Consider the following 17,195-nt stretch of genomic DNA (forward strand, 5'->3'; position numbering starts at 1 on the left):
GTCAGCCCGGAGAAGAAGCGACGCAGACAAATACGCCATATGCCAACTGATCCTATGGTACCGTTTCAATGGCCCCCTCACAGTCCTGTCGTGGACACTGTGGACGCCGATTGTACTCCACCTCCACCCCCACCAGTGCAGGGGTCTGACTCTGCCACCTGAACGAGGAATTTTGCCGACACTGCTTCATGACCTTCTTTCTGGGAAGATCCCTGTGTTCTCTTCCAGAACTATCTCCTTGTTGAATATCCTTTGAAAGCTAATCTCTCTACCTGTGGTTTTTGATAGCGACTACTTAGTTGCTGTCCAATATAAGTACCCCTAGCTATGTTGTTGTTGCTACCTGTTAACATTTGTAGGCTATTGGGTGATACTGACTAGGTGATGTTGCCTAGATATTGAACTGACTTGCCTGGACACTTTCTGAGCCACCATTGAAACTCCCCCATGTTTAGGAATTTTTCCGATCTGCACCAGGCTAACTATCTACCCCTTCCTTACCCTGTTCCCCTCTCTCCCTTCCTTCCCTCCTCTTCCTTACTTCCCCTCCATCTACAACACTCCCCCCCAAGCTTCCCTCCTTCTCTTCCCTTTTCCCCTCACCCCCCCCCCCTTTCTCCCCTCCCCTCCCCCTCATATTATTTGATTGATAGCTGTGATGTTTGGTTCGCTAACTCTACCACCACAGTGGGCACAGCCCCTGTATAATATATAGCTGCAGTTTAGGGCAGACGGGAGTAGGTACTCTCCCTGAAAAAAGGAAGTCATGTGTGGCACAGGTAGCGGTTGGTTGGGAGTGTTTTGTTTCCTGAGCCATAGGATCATCTGTATTGTTTGGTCCAATCTGTCTCTCTCTCTACTTCTCTTTGTTTTCTATCTTATTTCCAGTCAGCAGCCACCGCCCACCACATTCTCGAGTCCTCTATCAGCGATGACAGCACGGATACCATATCTAGAAGACAGTGTAGTATATGCACATAATTACATGGAATGTTAAGGGGTTGCGTTCGCCCCATAAAAGAATGAAAGTTTTGAGACATTTGCGCAAATTGAAGGCTGATATAGCCATGTTACAGGAAACTCATTTACCAGAGGCTGATTTCATCAGATTGAAAAAATTATGGGTGGAAGTGGTTGTGGGATCCCCCTCTAATGGCAGACAGGCGGGAGTTGTCACTTTGGTTAGTAAACATCTTACATGTAAGCTACCTAACTCTGCGCATGATACTGAGGGACGCATACACTCACTACTATTGGACACACCCAGTGGGCATATTAGATTATATAATATCTATGGCCCTAACACGTCTAATGGGGAATTCTTCTCCTCTTTGGAGAAACAAATTTTGCAGGATCCAGTTGCCCTTAAACTAGTCGGGGGGGAATTTCAACGCAGTACTAAACACTTGCGAGGATCGCTCCTCCAGCGCTCCCCAATCACAGGAATCCCAAAGAGACAATGTATTATCCCCCTTTTTAGACGCACATCTCTGGTTGATCCTTGGTGCATCCAACACCCAACGGAACGCCAATATTCCTTTTACTCCCATGCACGATATACCTGGTCCCGTATTGATCACATATTTGTACATTCCTCAATGCTACCTTCAACTCTAGACTCCCAGATAGAGGATATGGTGGTTTCAGACCATGCTCCTGTCTCTTTACATTTATTGGACAAATATCCACAGGGTAGCAACTTCATATGGTGGGTCCCTGCTGCATTGTATAAGGACGAATCCTTTAAACAACTACTTATGAGTTGGTGGACAGACTACGCCACAAACAATGCAGAGCATAGGTCTGAAACCAAACTATTCTGGGACGCGGCTAAAGCGGTCCTTAGAGGACATATCTTCTCCTACGTAGCCGGGAAAAAGAGGGAACTAGCCTTAAAATACACCAGAGCCAGTGATACACTTAGGAAGGCGTATACCATATTCTTATCTCACCCTACCACACACAACAAAACACAGTGGATACAAGCAAAAGAATCTTTTGATGCATGGTTGGAGACACGGGAAAAATACTACTATACGGAATTCCTGGCGCTCCTCCATAGACTTGGAAACAAATCGGGTCGCCTGCTAGCAAACCTGGCAAGGGGCCAACGGCCATCTCCTAAAATGTTATCTCTGCGTACGACACATGGTACCATACTTTCTAACCCACGCAATATAGTTGAGTACATGGGCAAATATTACGCCAGTTTCTATTCCACAACCGCCCAATCGATTCCTGCTTCTGACACTCTTCTCCAGAAAGTGAAGTTAGATAAAATCACCTCTGCCCAGTCAGAGTGCCTAAATGCCCTGGTTTCTATAGAGGAAATTAAAAACACTATAAAGACATTAGCTAATTTTAAGGCTCCTGACTCTTATGGCCTGAGAGGAGAGTTCTATAAAATTCTCCAGGACCAGGTGCCGGAGGTCCTTGCTGAACTATTTAATGGGGTCCTGAGCGGAGAGAGTCTCCCTGAATCAGCACTTTTATTGTATATACGCCTTATACCTAAGCCAAATAAAGATCCTCTAGATCCAGGGTCTTATAGACCGATATCTTTAATAAACGTAGACCTTAAAATCCTTTCTAAATTAATGGCTGATAGGCTCTCTCTAATTATGCACTCATTAATATCCCCAGCACAATCAGGGTTCATTAAACACAGGTCGGCAGTACTTAATATCAGAACACTACTGGCAGTCCTGGACACGGCCGGTCGTGGTTCAGCCAGAGCTGAAAAAGCATTCGATAATATCAGCTGGCTCTGGTTGGACCAAGTATTGGACGAAATGGGCTTTGGTGGAGCATTCAGGACGTAGCTCAGTGCGTACTATACGGCTCCAAAATCACAAATATACTTACCCGTATATTTGTCCACTAGGTTCCAAATGTACATTGGGACGCGGCAGGGCTGTCCTCTCTCCCCCCTGCTCTTTAATATCGCTTTAGAACCTTTGGTGAGATATTTATCTTCCACAAATGAGTTTGCTGATGTCTTGGTAGGGGCCGGGGAGGTGAGGATATCCCTGTTCGCCGATGACATAATGTTGTACATTAATGATCCAGTTGAGGCTATACCCAAGATTTTGCCAATATTGAAATCTTTTGGTGGGTACTCGGGTTACTGCATTAACGCACATAAATCTCACCTTTTGCCGCTCGTTCGCCCTTCCTCTGCTTATTTAGTGGCTCTAAAAGATATGGGGATACCTATAGCTACAAATTATATTACTTATTTAGGTATCAAAGTTGGGAAATCCCAACAATCTTTGTACTCCTTCAACTATCCCCCTTTAATAGAAAAAATGCAAAAAGAACTCCTGCATTGGCATCATCTTCCCCTTTCCCTCTTGGGTCGCTGTCATTTGATAAAAATGTGTAGTTTCCCGAAATTGTTATATCCACTGCAAACCATACCATTGTTACTAAAACACTCTGATGTCAATACAATTACCTCCACCTTTACTAAATTCATTTGGTCTGGTAAGAAACCAAGGATTGCAATCCGCACCCTTATGTTGCCTTGTTGGGAAGGGGGGGTAAACTTCCCCGACGTCAGAGGATATAATTTATCGTGCCAATTGAGACATATCACTGACTGGTTTCATAATTCCTCTAGATTTTCCAACTTACTGTTAGAACAACAGCTAGCCCATCCCTGGGGTTTGACAGAATTACTACACTGCCCTGTCCCATCTCTCCCACCAAATGTTAGAGGGTCCCTCCTTTTTAAAGATACCTTAACTACATGGCGGATTCTTAGGAAAACAATGGGCCTTTCTTATCAAATATCCAAATACCTCTCCCCATGGAATAACCCCAGTTTTCCAGCGGGACGGGACAATGCATTGTTCACAGAGTGGAGACTAAAGCGAGTTCACACTTTAGAGGATCTGATGAATGTAGACCAAAACCGATGGTATATCATGTCTGAAATAACTTCCACATATGATATCCCACCCTCCCATTATCTGCAATATGCTCAACTTACGTCTCATTTTTTCTCTAAACTGAAAAATATCACCTCCGAAATTAGACTCAATGATTTTGATAACATAATCTCCTATGCTGATGATAGGTCTATTTCTACCTTCTATACTAAGCTTAGGAAATGGTTTATTCCTTCCCCTGACCGAACAATCGGTAGATACTGGGTCAAAACGCTGCAAAAAGATGACCTATCTCCACACGTACTGAAGGGTTTCTCCGACTTTAGGACACATGTTCTCAATGAAAAATGGAGGGGGATGCAGCTAAAATTGATACATGCAGCTATATTCGCCTTCACGCTTCCTCCTTCTGTAGGACATTCAGACAGAATCACTAATTGTCCGAAATGTAACTTGGAAAGGGCTGATTTGTATCATTGTTGTTACGCCGAGCGCTCCGGGTCCCCGCTCCTCCCCGGAGCGCTCGCTACACTCTCTCCGCTGCAGTGCTCCGGTCAGATCCACTGACCCGGGGCGCTGCGATTCTGCTGCCAGCCGGGATGCGATTCGCGATGCGGGTAGCGCCCGCTCGCGATGCGCACCCCGGCTCCCGTACCTGACTCGCTCTCCCTCGGTCCTGTCCCGGCGCGCGCGGCCCCGCTCCCTAGGGCGCGCGCGCGCCGGGTCTTTGCGATTTAAAGGGCCACTGCGCCGCTGATTGGCGCAGTGATTCCAATTAGTGTCTTCACCTGTGCACTTCCCTATATCACCTCACTTCCCCTGCACTTCCCTGCCGGATCTTGTTGCCATTGTGCCAGTGAAAGCGTTCCTTGTATGTTCCTAGCCTGTGTTCCAGACCTCCTGCCGTTGCCCCTGACTACGATCCTTGCTGCCTGCCCCGACCTTCTGCTACGTCCGACCTTGCTTCTGTCTACTCCCTTGTACCGCGCCTATCTTCAGCAGCCAGAGAGGTTGAGCCGTTGCTAGTGGATACGACCTGGTCACTACCGCCGCAGCAAGACCATCCCGCTTTGCGGCGGGCTCTGGTGAAAACCAGTAGTGACTTAGAACCGATCCACTAGCACGGTCCACGCCAATCCCTCTCTGGCACAGAGGATCCACTACCTGCCAGCCGGCATCGTGACAGTAGATCCGGCCATGGATCCCGCTGAAGTTCCTCTGCCAGTTGTCGCTGACCTCACCACGGTGGTCGCCCAGCAGTCACAACAGATAGCGCAACAAGGCCAACAGCTGTCTCAACTGACCGTTATGCTACAACAGTTACTACCACAGCTTCAGCAGTCATCTCCTCCGCCAGCTCCTGCTCCTCCTCCGCAGCGAGTGGCCGCTCCTGGGCTACGCCTATCCTTGCCGGATAAATTTGATGGGGACTCTAAGTTTTGCCGTGGCTTTCTTTCCCAATGTTCCCTGCATCTGGAGATGATGTCGGACCTGTTTCCCACTGAAAGGTCTAAGGTGGCTTTCGTAGTCAGCCTTCTGTCCGGAAAAGCCCTGTCATGGGCCACACCGCTCTGGGACCGCAATGATCCTGTCACTGCCTCTGTACACTCCTTCTTCTCGGAAGTCCGAAGTGTCTTTGAGGAACCTGCCCGAGCCTCTTCTGCTGAGACTGCCCTGTTGAACCTGGTCCAGGGTAATTCTTCCGTTGGCGAGTATGCCGTACAATTCCGTACTCTTGCTTCAGAATTGTCCTGGAATAATGAGGCCCTCTGCGCGACCTTTAAAAAAGGCCTATCCAGCAACATTAAAGATGTTCTGGCCGCACGAGAAATTCCTGCTAATCTACATGAACTTATTCACCTAGCCACTCGCATTGACATGCGTTTTTCCGAAAGGCGTCAGGAGCTCCGCCAAGATATGGACTCTGTTCGCACGAGGCGTTTCTTCTCCTCGGCTCCTCTCTCCTCTGGTCCCCTGCAATCTGTTCCTGTGCCTCCCGCCGTGGAGGCTATGCAGGTCGACCGGTCTCGCCTGACACCTCAAGAGAGGACACGACGCCGCATGGAGAACCTCTGCCTGTACTGTGCTAGTACCGAACACTTCCTGAGGGATTGTCCTATCCGTCCTCCCCGCCTGGAAAGACGTCCGCTGACTCCGCACAAAGGAGAGACAGTCCTTGATGTCTACTCTGCTTCTCCACGTCTTACTGTGCCTGTGCGGATGTCTGCCTCTGCCTTCTCCTTCTCTACCGTGGCCTTCTTGGACTCTGGATCTGCAGGAAATTTTATTTTGGCCTCTCTCGTCAACAGGTTCAACATCCCAGTGACCAGTCTCGCCAGACCCCTTTACATCAATTGTGTAAACAATGAAAGATTGGACTGTACCATACGCTTCCGCACGGAGCCCCTTCTAATGAGCATCGGATCTCATCACGAGAGGATTGAACTTTTGGTCCTCCCCAATTGCACCTCGGAAATTCTCCTTGGACTTCCCTGGCTTCAACTTCATTCCCCAACCCTGGATTGGTCCACTGGGGAGATCAAGAGTTGGGGGCCCTCTTGTTCCAAGGACTGTCTAAGACCGGTTCCCAGTAACCCTTGCCGTGACTCTGTGGTTCCCTCAGTAACCGGTCTCCCTAAGGCCTATATGGACTTCGCGGATGTTTTCTGCAAAAAACAAGCTGAGACTCTACCTCCTCACAGGCCTTATGATTGCCCTATCGACCTCCTCCCGGGTACTACTCCACCCCGGGGCAGAATTTATCCTCTCTCTGCCCCAGAGACTCTTGCCATGTCTGAGTATGTCCAGGAAAATTTAAAAAAGGGCTTTATCCGTAAATCCTCCTCTCCTGCCGGAGCTGGATTTTTCTTTGTGTCCAAAAAAGATGGCTCCCTACGTCCTTGCATTGACTACCGCGGTCTTAATAAAATCACGGTTAAGAACCGCTACCCCCTACCCCTCATCTCTGAACTCTTTGATCGCCTCCAAGGTGCCCACATCTTTACTAAATTGGACTTAAGAGGCGCCTATAACCTCATCCGCATCAGAGAGGGGGATGAGTGGAAAACGGCGTTTAACACCAGAGATGGACACTTTGAGTATCTGGTCATGCCCTTTGGCCTGTGCAACGCCCCTGCTGTCTTCCAAGACTTTGTCAATGAAATTTTTCGTGATCTGTTATACTCCTGTGTTGTTGTATATCTGGACGATATCCTAATTTTTTCTGCCAATCTAGAAGAACACCGCCAGCATGTCCGTATGGTTCTTCAGAGACTTCGTGACAATCAACTCTATGCCAAAATTGAGAAATGTCTGTTTGAATGCCAATCTCTTCCTTTTCTAGGATATTTGGTCTCTGGCCAGGGACTACAAATGGATCCAGACAAACTCTCTGCCGTCTTAGATTGGCCACGCCCCTCCGGACTCCGTGCTATCCAACGCTTTTTGAGGTTCGCCAATTATTACAGGCAATTTATTCCACATTTTTCTACCGTTGTGGCTCCTATCGTGGCTTTAACCAAAAAAAATGCCGATCCCAAGTCGTGGCCTCCTCAAGCGGAAGACGCCTTTAAACGACTCAAGTCTGCCTTTTCTTCGGCTCCCGTGCTCTCCAGACCTGACCCTTCCAAACCCTTCCTATTGGAGGTTGATGCCTCCTCAGTGGGAGCTGGAGCTGTTCTTTTACAAAAAAATTCTTCCGGGCATGCTGTCACTTGTGGTTTTTTTTCTAGGACCTTCTCTCCGGCGGAGAGGAACTACTCCATCGGGGATCGAGAGCTTCTAGCCATTAAATTAGCACTTGAGGAATGGAGGCATCTGCTGGAGGGATCAAGATTTCCAGTTATTATTTACACCGACCACAAGAACCTCTCCTACCTCCAGTCTGCCCAACGGCTGAATCCTCGCCAGGCCCGGTGGTCTCTGTTCTTTGCCCGATTTAATTTTGAGATTCACTTTCGTCCTGCCGATAAGAACATTAGGGCCGATGCTCTCTCTCGTTCCTCGGATGCCTCAGAAGTTGAACTCTCTCCGCAACACATCATTCCACCTGACTGCCTGATCTCCACTTCTCCAGCCTCCATCAGGCAAACTCCTCCAGGAAAGACCTTTGTTTCTCCACGCCAACGCCTCGGAATCCTCAAATGGGGTCACTCCTCCCATCTCGCTGGTCATGGGGGCATCAAGAAATCTGTGCAACTCATCTCCCGCTTCTATTGGTGGCCGACTCTGGAGACGGATGTTGTGGACTTTGTGCGAGCCTGCACTATCTGTGCCCGGGATAAGACTCCTCGCCAGAAGCCCGCTGGTTTTCTTCATCCCCTGCCTGTCCCCGAACAGCCTTGGTCTCTGATTGGTATGGATTTTATTACTGATTTACCCCCTTCCCGTGGCAACACTGTTATTTGGGTGGTCGTTGATCGATTCTCCAAAATGGCACATTTCATCCCTCTTCCTGGTCTTCCTTCAGCGCCTCAGTTGGCTAAACAATTTTTTGTACACATTTTTCGTCTTCACGGGTTGCCTACGCAGATCGTCTCGGATAGAGGCGTCCAATTTGTGTCTAAATTCTGGAGGGCTCTCTGTAAACAACTCAAGATTAAATTAAATTTTTCTTCTGCATATCATCCCCAGTCCAATGGACAAGTAGAAAGAATTAACCAAGTCTTGGGTGATTATTTGCGACATTTTGTTTCCTCCCGCCAGGATGACTGGGCAGATCTCCTTCCATGGGCCGAATTCTCGTATAACTTCAGAGTCTCTGAATCTTCCTCCAAATCCCCATTTTTCGTGGTGTACGGCCGTCACCCTCTTCCCCCCCTCCCTACCCCCTTGCCCTCTGGTCTGCCCGCTGTGGATGAAATTTCTCGTGACCTTTCCATTATATGGAGAGAGACCCAAAATTCTCTCTTACAGGCTTCTCCACGCATGAAGAGGTTCGCGGATAAGAAAAGAAGAGCTCCTCCCGTTTTTTCCCCTGGAGACAAGGTATGGCTCTCCGCTAAATATGTCCGCTTCCGTGTCCCTAGCTACAAGTTGGGACCACGCTATCTTGGTCCTTTCAAAATTTTGTGTCAAATTAATCCTGTCTCTTACAAACTTCTTCTTCCTCCTTCTCTTCGTATCCCTAATGCCTTTCACGTCTCTCTTCTTAAACCACTTATCCTCAACCGTTTTTCTCCCAAATCTGTTCCTCCCACTCCTGTTTCCGGCTCCTCGGACATCTTCTCTGTCAAAGAGATCTTAGCCTCTAAAAAGGTCAGAGGGAAAACTTTTTTTTTAGTGGACTGGGAGGGTTGTGGTCCTGAAGAGAGATCCTGGGAACCTGAGGACAACATCCTAGATAAAAGTCTGCTCCTCAGGTTCTCAGGCCCTAAAAAGAGGGGGAGACCCAAGGGGGGGGGTACTGTTACGCCGAGCGCTCCGGGTCCCCGCTCCTCCCCGGAGCGCTCGCTACACTCTCTCCGCTGCAGCGCTCCGGTCAGATCCACTGACCCGGGGCGCTGCGATTCTGCTGCCAGCCGTGATGCGATTCGCGATGCGGGTAGCGCCCGCTCGCGATGCGCACCCCGGCTCCCGTACCTGACTCGCTCTCCCTCGGTCCTGTCCCGGCGCGCGCGGCCCCGCTCCCTAGGGCGCGCACGCGCCGGGTCTTTGCGATTTAAAGGGCCACTGCGCCGCTGATTGGCGCAGTGATTCCAATTAGTGTCTTCACCTGTGCACTTCCCTATATCACCTCACTTCCCCTGCACTTCCCTGCCGGATCTTGTTGCCATTGTGCCAGTGAAAGCGTTCCTTGTATGTTCCTAGCCTGTGTTCCAGACCTCCTGCCGTTGCCCCTGACTACGATCCTTGCTGCCTGCCCCGACCTTCTGCTACGTCCGACCTTGCTTCTGTCTACTCCCTTGTACCGCGCCTATCTTCAGCAGCCAGAGAGGTTGAGCCGTTGCTAGTGGATACGACCTGGTCACTACCGCCGCAGCAAGACCATCCCGCTTTGCGGCGGGCTCTGGTGAAAACCAGTAGTGACTTAGAACCGATCCACTAGCACGGTCCACGCCAATCCCTCTCTGGCACAGAGGATCCACTACCTGCCAGCCGGCATCGTGACAATTGTCTTTGGCAGTGTGCTCCGATACAGGACTACTGGCGGAAGGTATCGGACCTAATGAAATTGGTTAGCTCCTTTGATGGTGATCTAACCCACTGCGAGGCACTGTTCCATATCTCAATTCATGAAAATAACAATGAATACACATATGGCCACCTTCCGCCAATAGCTCACACCATTATCACACTAGCACACTAGCAAAACTCACATCTTGAAAGACTGGCTAACGGCCAATTTACCATCTATTACATACCTCATTGAAGCTCTGAAACAGCTCTTTCATCTGGATAAAAAAATAATCCTACAGGATAGAGAGCACAGGACAAAAAGTTTTTCCACAAATGGAAACGGTGGAACTGCACAATATTATGCACCCTTTTCAACATACTACTTGGTACTTAACGTCTGTGCTCTCTCTCACACTCTAGGTACCCTTGAAATCTGTTAAACTTGACTCCTGCTTTATGTTCTCTATCGGCCCAGCTTACCAAATACTTATGATTTCCATCTCTGTGTATATGCGTCACCAGAACTATTAGGTTGTGCGCATGGGAAAGTGGGTGGTGGTTGCTACTACGTTCCAATCTTCTCTACTCTATCCTGACTGCTGACTTTTACTCTCTTGATGTTTATCTCTCTCCCTGCCCTTGCACCTCTATACTCCTTTCTCTTCTCTCTTTTCTCTCTGACTCATACACTCAACGCTCTTGTCTCTGTTTGTCAGTTAGTTTGAGTAATGGGTATTAATCCCAAAGCGCCCTTTTGAACACTGAAGATATCTTATGTTACGCAGGTGTTTTGAGATTGCTTATTACAGCAGGGCATTGTATCGGTACTTGACCTGCTTGATAGGATTTGTTCGTTATGACACATAAATATCATACTGAGACTCTATCGTACCACTTTTTGTAGCAAGGTCACGATAGGACATTACATAATTGCATACTTACCGTTTTCAGATGCTGATTGCTTTATGACGATTATAATGTATGTTACGTTATTTGACATTTACACCAGAGGATGTTATCTCTGGATATTGTTTTATTTGAACATGTAATTTGTCATATGTCTTCTATTGCAAAATAAAGAAATTGTTGATAAAAAAAAATACTGTTAGTCCAATAAAAAAAAGGTATAACAAGATTTTGCAACATCCTATGATAATATATATATATATATATATATATATATATATATATATACAGTACAGACCAAAAGTTTGGACACACCTTCTCATTCAGAGTTTTCTTTGTTTTCATGACTATGAAAATTGTAGATTCACACTGAAGGCATCAAAACTGTGAATTAACACATGTGGAATTATAGACATAACAAAAAAGTGTGAAACAACTGAAATATGTAATATTCTAGGTTTTTCAAAGTAGCCACCTTGTTCTTCGATTACTGCTTTGCACACTCTTGGCATTCTCTTGTTGAGCTTCAAGAGCTAGTCACCTGAAATGGTTTTCACTTCACAGGTGTGCTGGTGTGGAGGAGGAGGTGTGATGGTGTGGGGGTGCTTTGCTGGTGACACTGTTGGGGATTTATTCACAATTGAAGGCATACTGAACCAGCATGGCTACCACAGCATCTTGCAGCGGCATACTATTCCATCCATTTTGCGTTTAGTTGGACCATCATTTATTTTTCAACAGGACAATGACCCCAAACACACCTCCAGGCTGTGTAAGGGCTATCTGACCAAGAAGGAGAGTGATGGGATGCTACGCTAGATGACCTGGCCTCCACAGTCACCAGACCTGAACCCAATCGAGATGGTTTGGGGTGAGCTGGACCGCAGAGTGCAGACAAAAGGGCCAACAAGTGCTAAGCATCTCTGGGAACTCCTTCAAGACTGTTGGAAGACCATTTCAGGTGACTACCTCTTGAAGCTCATCAAGAGAATTAGTGTGCAAAGCAGTAATCAAAGCAAAAGGTGGCTACTTTGAAGAACCTAGAATATTATATATTTTCAGTTGTTTCACACTTTTTTGTTATGTATATAATTCCACATGTGTTAATTCATAGTTTTGATGCCTTCAGTGTGAATCTGCAATTTTGTACTATTCTAGCCTTGAAGTTTTAATTTTGGAGCTGGAGGACTGCTACTTTTTCTCTTCCTGGTGGTCATTTGAATGCAGAGGCATACTTGGAGATCACAGAAGCACTTGTACAAAGTAAAGAATATGTGGGGTTTCTTACAAAGAGGCACAGGCGCTTCTGACATGAGGTCACTTGCTTTAGTAGCCTTAGGTGGCACCACCTACTGTCAGAAGAGGACGGTACAGTTTAACCCCTTCCTAACGCATCTGGTACATTTAACCCCTTAACGACGCAGGACGTAAATGTACGTCCTGGTGAGCTGGTACTTAACGCACCAGGACGTACATTTACGTCATGCACGTAAGGACGGCTGTCCACCATTAACCCCTCAGATGCCGTGATCAATACAGATCATGGCATCTGTAGCATCGTGGTACTTTGAATGGATGATCGGATCGCCCACAGCACTGCCACGGCGATCCGATCATCCAGCATGGCGGCCGACGGTCCCCTCACCTTGCTCCGCCCGTCTCCCGGGGTCTTCTGCTCTGGTCTGCGATCGAGCAGACCAGAGCAGAAGATGACCGATAATGCTGATCAGTGCTATGTCCTAAAAAATATGCTAAAAAATAAAAGTAAAAAAATTTGGAAAAACCTCCTCCCCCAATAAAAACGTAAATTGTCCCATTTTCCCTATTTCACCCCCAAAAAGTGTCAAAAAAACATTTTATATACATATTTGGTATCGGCGCATGCGTAAATATTCCAACTATTAAAATAGAATGTTAATGATACCGTACGGTGAACGGCGTGAACGTTAAAAAAAAGTCCAAAAAGCTGCTTTTTTATAACATTTTATTTAAAAAAATTAATTTAAAAAAGTATTAAAAGTTTTATATAAGCAAATATGGTATTAATAAAAAGTACAGATCACGGTGCAAAAAATTAGCCCTCATACCACCGCTTATACCGAAAAATGAAAAAGTTATAGGTCTTCAAATTAGGGGGATTTTAAAAGTAATAATTTGGTTAAACAGTTTGCGATTTTTTTTTAGCACAACAGTAATAGAAAATGATGTTATTATGGGTATCATTTTACTCGTATTGACCCAAAGAATAAAGAACACATGTCATTTTTTTTTATTTCCCTACATAAATAGTATTTTTTGGGTTGTGCCATACATTTTATGGTAAAGTGAGTGATGGCATTACAATGGACAACTGGTCGCGCAAAAAACAAGCCCTCATACTAGTCTGTGGATGAAAATATAAAAGAGTTATGATTTTTTGAAGGTGAGGAGGAAAAAACGAAAATTTAAAAATAAAATTGTCTGAGTCCTTAAAGGGGTACTCCGCCCCTAGACATCTTATCCCCTATCCAAAGGATAGGAGATAAGATGTCAGAAAGCCGCGGTGCCGCTGCTGGGGACCCCCGGGATCGCCGCTTCGGCACCCCGCTATCATTACTGCACAGAGCGAGTTCGCTCTGTGCGTAATGACGGGCGATACAGGGGACGGAGCAGCGTGATGTCATGGCTCCGCCCCTTGTGACATCACAGCCCGCCCCCTTAATGCAAGTCTATGGCAGGGGCGTGGCGACAACCACGCCCCCTCCCATAGACTTGTATTGAGGGGGCTGGCCGTGACGTCACGAGGGGTGGAGCCGTGACGTAACGATGCTCCGGCCCCTGTATTGCCCTTCATTACGTACAGAGCGAACTCGCTCTGTGCAGTAATGATAGCGCTGTGCCACAGCGGCGATCCCGGGGGTCCCCAGCAGTGGCACCGCGTTGATCTGACATCTTATCCCCTATCCTTTGGATAGGGGATAAGATGTCTAGAGGCGGAGTACCCCTTTAACCCCTTGACGATCACGGACGTAAATGTACGTCCTGGTTTGGCGGGACTTCCCGCACCAGGACGTACATTTACGTCCTGTGTATGACCGCGAGCATCGGAAGGGTGCTCGCGTCATACACGGCAGGTTCCAGCTTCTAGCAGCAGCCAGGGACCCACCGGTAATGGCCGCCATCCGCGATCACGCGGATGTCCGCCATTAACCCCTCCGATGCCGTGATCAATACAGATCACGGCATTTGCGGCACTTTGATTGGATGATCAGATTGACCGCAGCGCTGCCGCGGGGATCCGATCATCCAGCATGACAGCTGGAGGTCCCCTTAGCTAGCTCCGGCTGTCTCCCAGGGTCTTCTGCTCTGGTCTGAGATCAAGCAGACCAGAGCAGAAGATCACCGATAATACTGAGCAATGCTGTGTCCTATGCATAGCACTGCACAGTATTAGCAATCAAACGATTGCTATAGATAGTCCCCTATGGGGACATAAAAAGTGTAAAGAAAAAGTTAAAAAATGTAAAAATAAATGTAAAAAAAAGAGAAAAATCCCCTCTCCCAAGAAAAATTGTCCGTTTTTCCCATTTTACCCCCAAAAAGCATAATTTAAAAAAAAATAAACATATTTGGTATCGCCGCGTGCATAAATGTCCGAACTATCAAAATTTAATGTTAATGATCCCGTACGGTGAGTGGCGTAAACGTAAAAAATTTTAAAAAATCCACAAATGCTGATTTTTTCACATTTTATTACAAAATTTTTTATAAAAAATGATCTAAAAGTTTTAGATATGCAAATGTGGTATCTAAAAAAAGTACAGATGACGGCACAAAAATGAGCCCTCATACCGCCCTATATACGGAAAAATTTAAAAGTTATAGGTGGTCAAAATAGGGCAATTTTAGATTACTGATTTTGTACAAAAAGTTTTAGATTTTTTTTAAGCGGTACAAAAATATAAAAGTATCTAGCCATGGGAATAATTTTAATCGCATTGACCCACAGAATAAAGAACACATATAATTTTTACTGTAAAGTGTACAGTGTGAAAACAAAACCCTCCAAAATGTGCAAAATTTTGGTTCTCATTTAAATTTCATCCCTAAAAAAATTTTTTTTTGGTTCGCCGTACATTTTATGGTAAAATTTGATCACACAAAAAACAAGCCCTTATATGGGTCTGTACATGGATATATAAAGGAGTTATGGATTTTAGAAGGTGAGGAGAAAAAAACGAAAACGCAAAAATAAAATTAGCCTGGTCCTTGAGGTGAAAATGGGCTTGGTCATTAAGGGTTTAACCCCTTAAGGACGCAGGACGTAAATGTACGTCCTGGTGAGGTGGTACTTAACGCACCAGGACGTACATTTACGTCCTAAGCATAACCGCGGGCATCGGAGCGATGCCCGTGTCATGCGCGGCTGATCCCGGCTGCTGATCGCAGCCAGGGACCCGCCGGCAATGGCCGACGCCCGCGATCTCGCGGGCGTCCGCCATTAACCCCTCAGGTGCCGGGATCAATACAGATCCCGGCATCTGCGGCAGTTCGCGATTAAAATGAACGATCGGATCGCCCGCAGCGCTGCTGCGGGGATCCGATCATTCATAACGCCGCACGGAGGTCCCCTCTCCTTCCTCCGTCTGGCTCCCGGCGTCTCCTGCTCTGGTCTGTGATCGAGCAGACCAGAGCAGGAGATGACCGATAATACTGATCTGTTCTATGTCCTATACATAGAACAGATCAGTATTAGCAATCATGGTATTGCTATGAATAGTCCCCTATGGGGACTATTCAAGTGTAAAAAAAAAATGTAAAAAAATATAAAAGTAAAAGTAAAAAAAAGTGAAAAATCCCCTCCCCCAATAAAAAAGTAAAACGTCCGTTTTTTCCTATTTTACCCCCAAAAAGCGTAAAAAACATTTTTTATAGACATATTTGGTATCGCCGCGTGCGTAAATGTCCGAACTATTAAAAGAAAATGTTAATGATCCCGTACGGTGAACGGCGTGAACGAAAAAAAATTTTAAATGTCCAAAATTCCTACTTTTTTAATACATTTTATTAAAAAAAAAATTATAAAAAATGTATTAAAAGTTTTTTATGTGCAAATGTGGTATCAAAAAAAAGTACAGATCATGGCGCAAAAAATGAGCCCCCATACCGCCGCTTATACGGAAAAATAAAAAAGTTATAGGTCATCAAAATAAAGGGATTATAAACGTATTAATTTGGTTAAAAAGTTTGTGATTTTTTTTAAGCGCAACAATAATATAAAAGTATATAATAATGGGTATCATTTTAATCGTATTGACCCTCAGAATAAAGAACACATGTCATTTTTACCAGAAATTGTACGGCGTGAAAACAAAACCTTCCAAAATTAACAAAATTGCGTTTTTCGTTTTAATTTCCCCACAAAAATAGTGTTTTTTGGTTGCGCCATACATTTTATGATATAATGAGTGATGTCATTACAAAGGACAACTGGTCGCGCAAAAAACAAGCCCTCATACTAGTCTGTGGATGAAAATATAAAAGAGTTATGATTTTTAGAAGGCGAGGAGGAAAAAATGAAAACGTAAAAATTAAATTGTCTGAGTCCTTAAGGCCACAATGGGCTGAGTCCTTAAGGGGTTAAGGCCCAAATGGGTTGAGTCCTTAAAGGGTTAAAGAATGGATCGGGTGAGAAAGTAGGGTGCAGGCTAACACCTGCCAGTAATGACCGACATTGGATATCACTTCGATGCTAGTAATTTAACTGTTTAAATGCATGATCAATATATCAAAATACCATGTGTGAACCCAGCCTTTTACTGGTGAAACCACTCAAAACTGTAGACCAATCAGAGGTGGTGGAGTGATCTCACAGGTGGTGCTCAACAAGCCACAGATGATTTAATGGCTTGTATGAGATACTGAAGATTGCGTCAAAATACTTTACTAAAATTTTAAAAAATGTAAGTCATTACTGCAAAAAGATGCATTTTTACTGCTAATTGCCTGTACTTTTTTTGTGTCCCCAACGTTACAGACTTCAGTACTGGCCTTGCTGCTTCCCAGCAAAACTATGTAGTTTGACAATTTAAAGAACCATTTCTATCCTGAAACTTTATTACTTTGACAACACTACTGTTTATCTCAACAATGTCACTACCTGTTATCAGTCAGAGGGACCTCAAGACCTACAAGATAGTGAAGACAAGCACAGAATATGTCTATAAATCTACCTACGCACCCATTGGCTCCTCTGTCTTCATAAAACTCTTGGCTTTGGCTGAACGAAATGATAGGTAA

At 45.7% G+C, this 17,195-nt stretch overlaps 1 protein-coding gene across 1 annotated transcript in view; it reads left to right on the top strand.

Annotated features, from left to right (window-relative positions):
• LOC130277482 (receptor-interacting serine/threonine-protein kinase 2-like) overlaps nt 1-17,195 on the top strand; it is a 76,677-nt gene that overhangs the window by 33,869 nt on the left and 25,613 nt on the right. The window contains exon 3 of the mRNA XM_056528156.1: nt 17,066-17,191. Coding sequence (XP_056384131.1) covers nt 17,066-17,191 — 126 coding nt within the window. The remainder of the gene's footprint in view (nt 1-17,065; nt 17,192-17,195) is intronic.

This window comes from Hyla sarda, chromosome 6 (assembly GCF_029499605.1).
Source record: "Hyla sarda isolate aHylSar1 chromosome 6, aHylSar1.hap1, whole genome shotgun sequence".
Taxonomy (NCBI): domain Eukaryota; kingdom Metazoa; phylum Chordata; class Amphibia; order Anura; family Hylidae; genus Hyla; species Hyla sarda.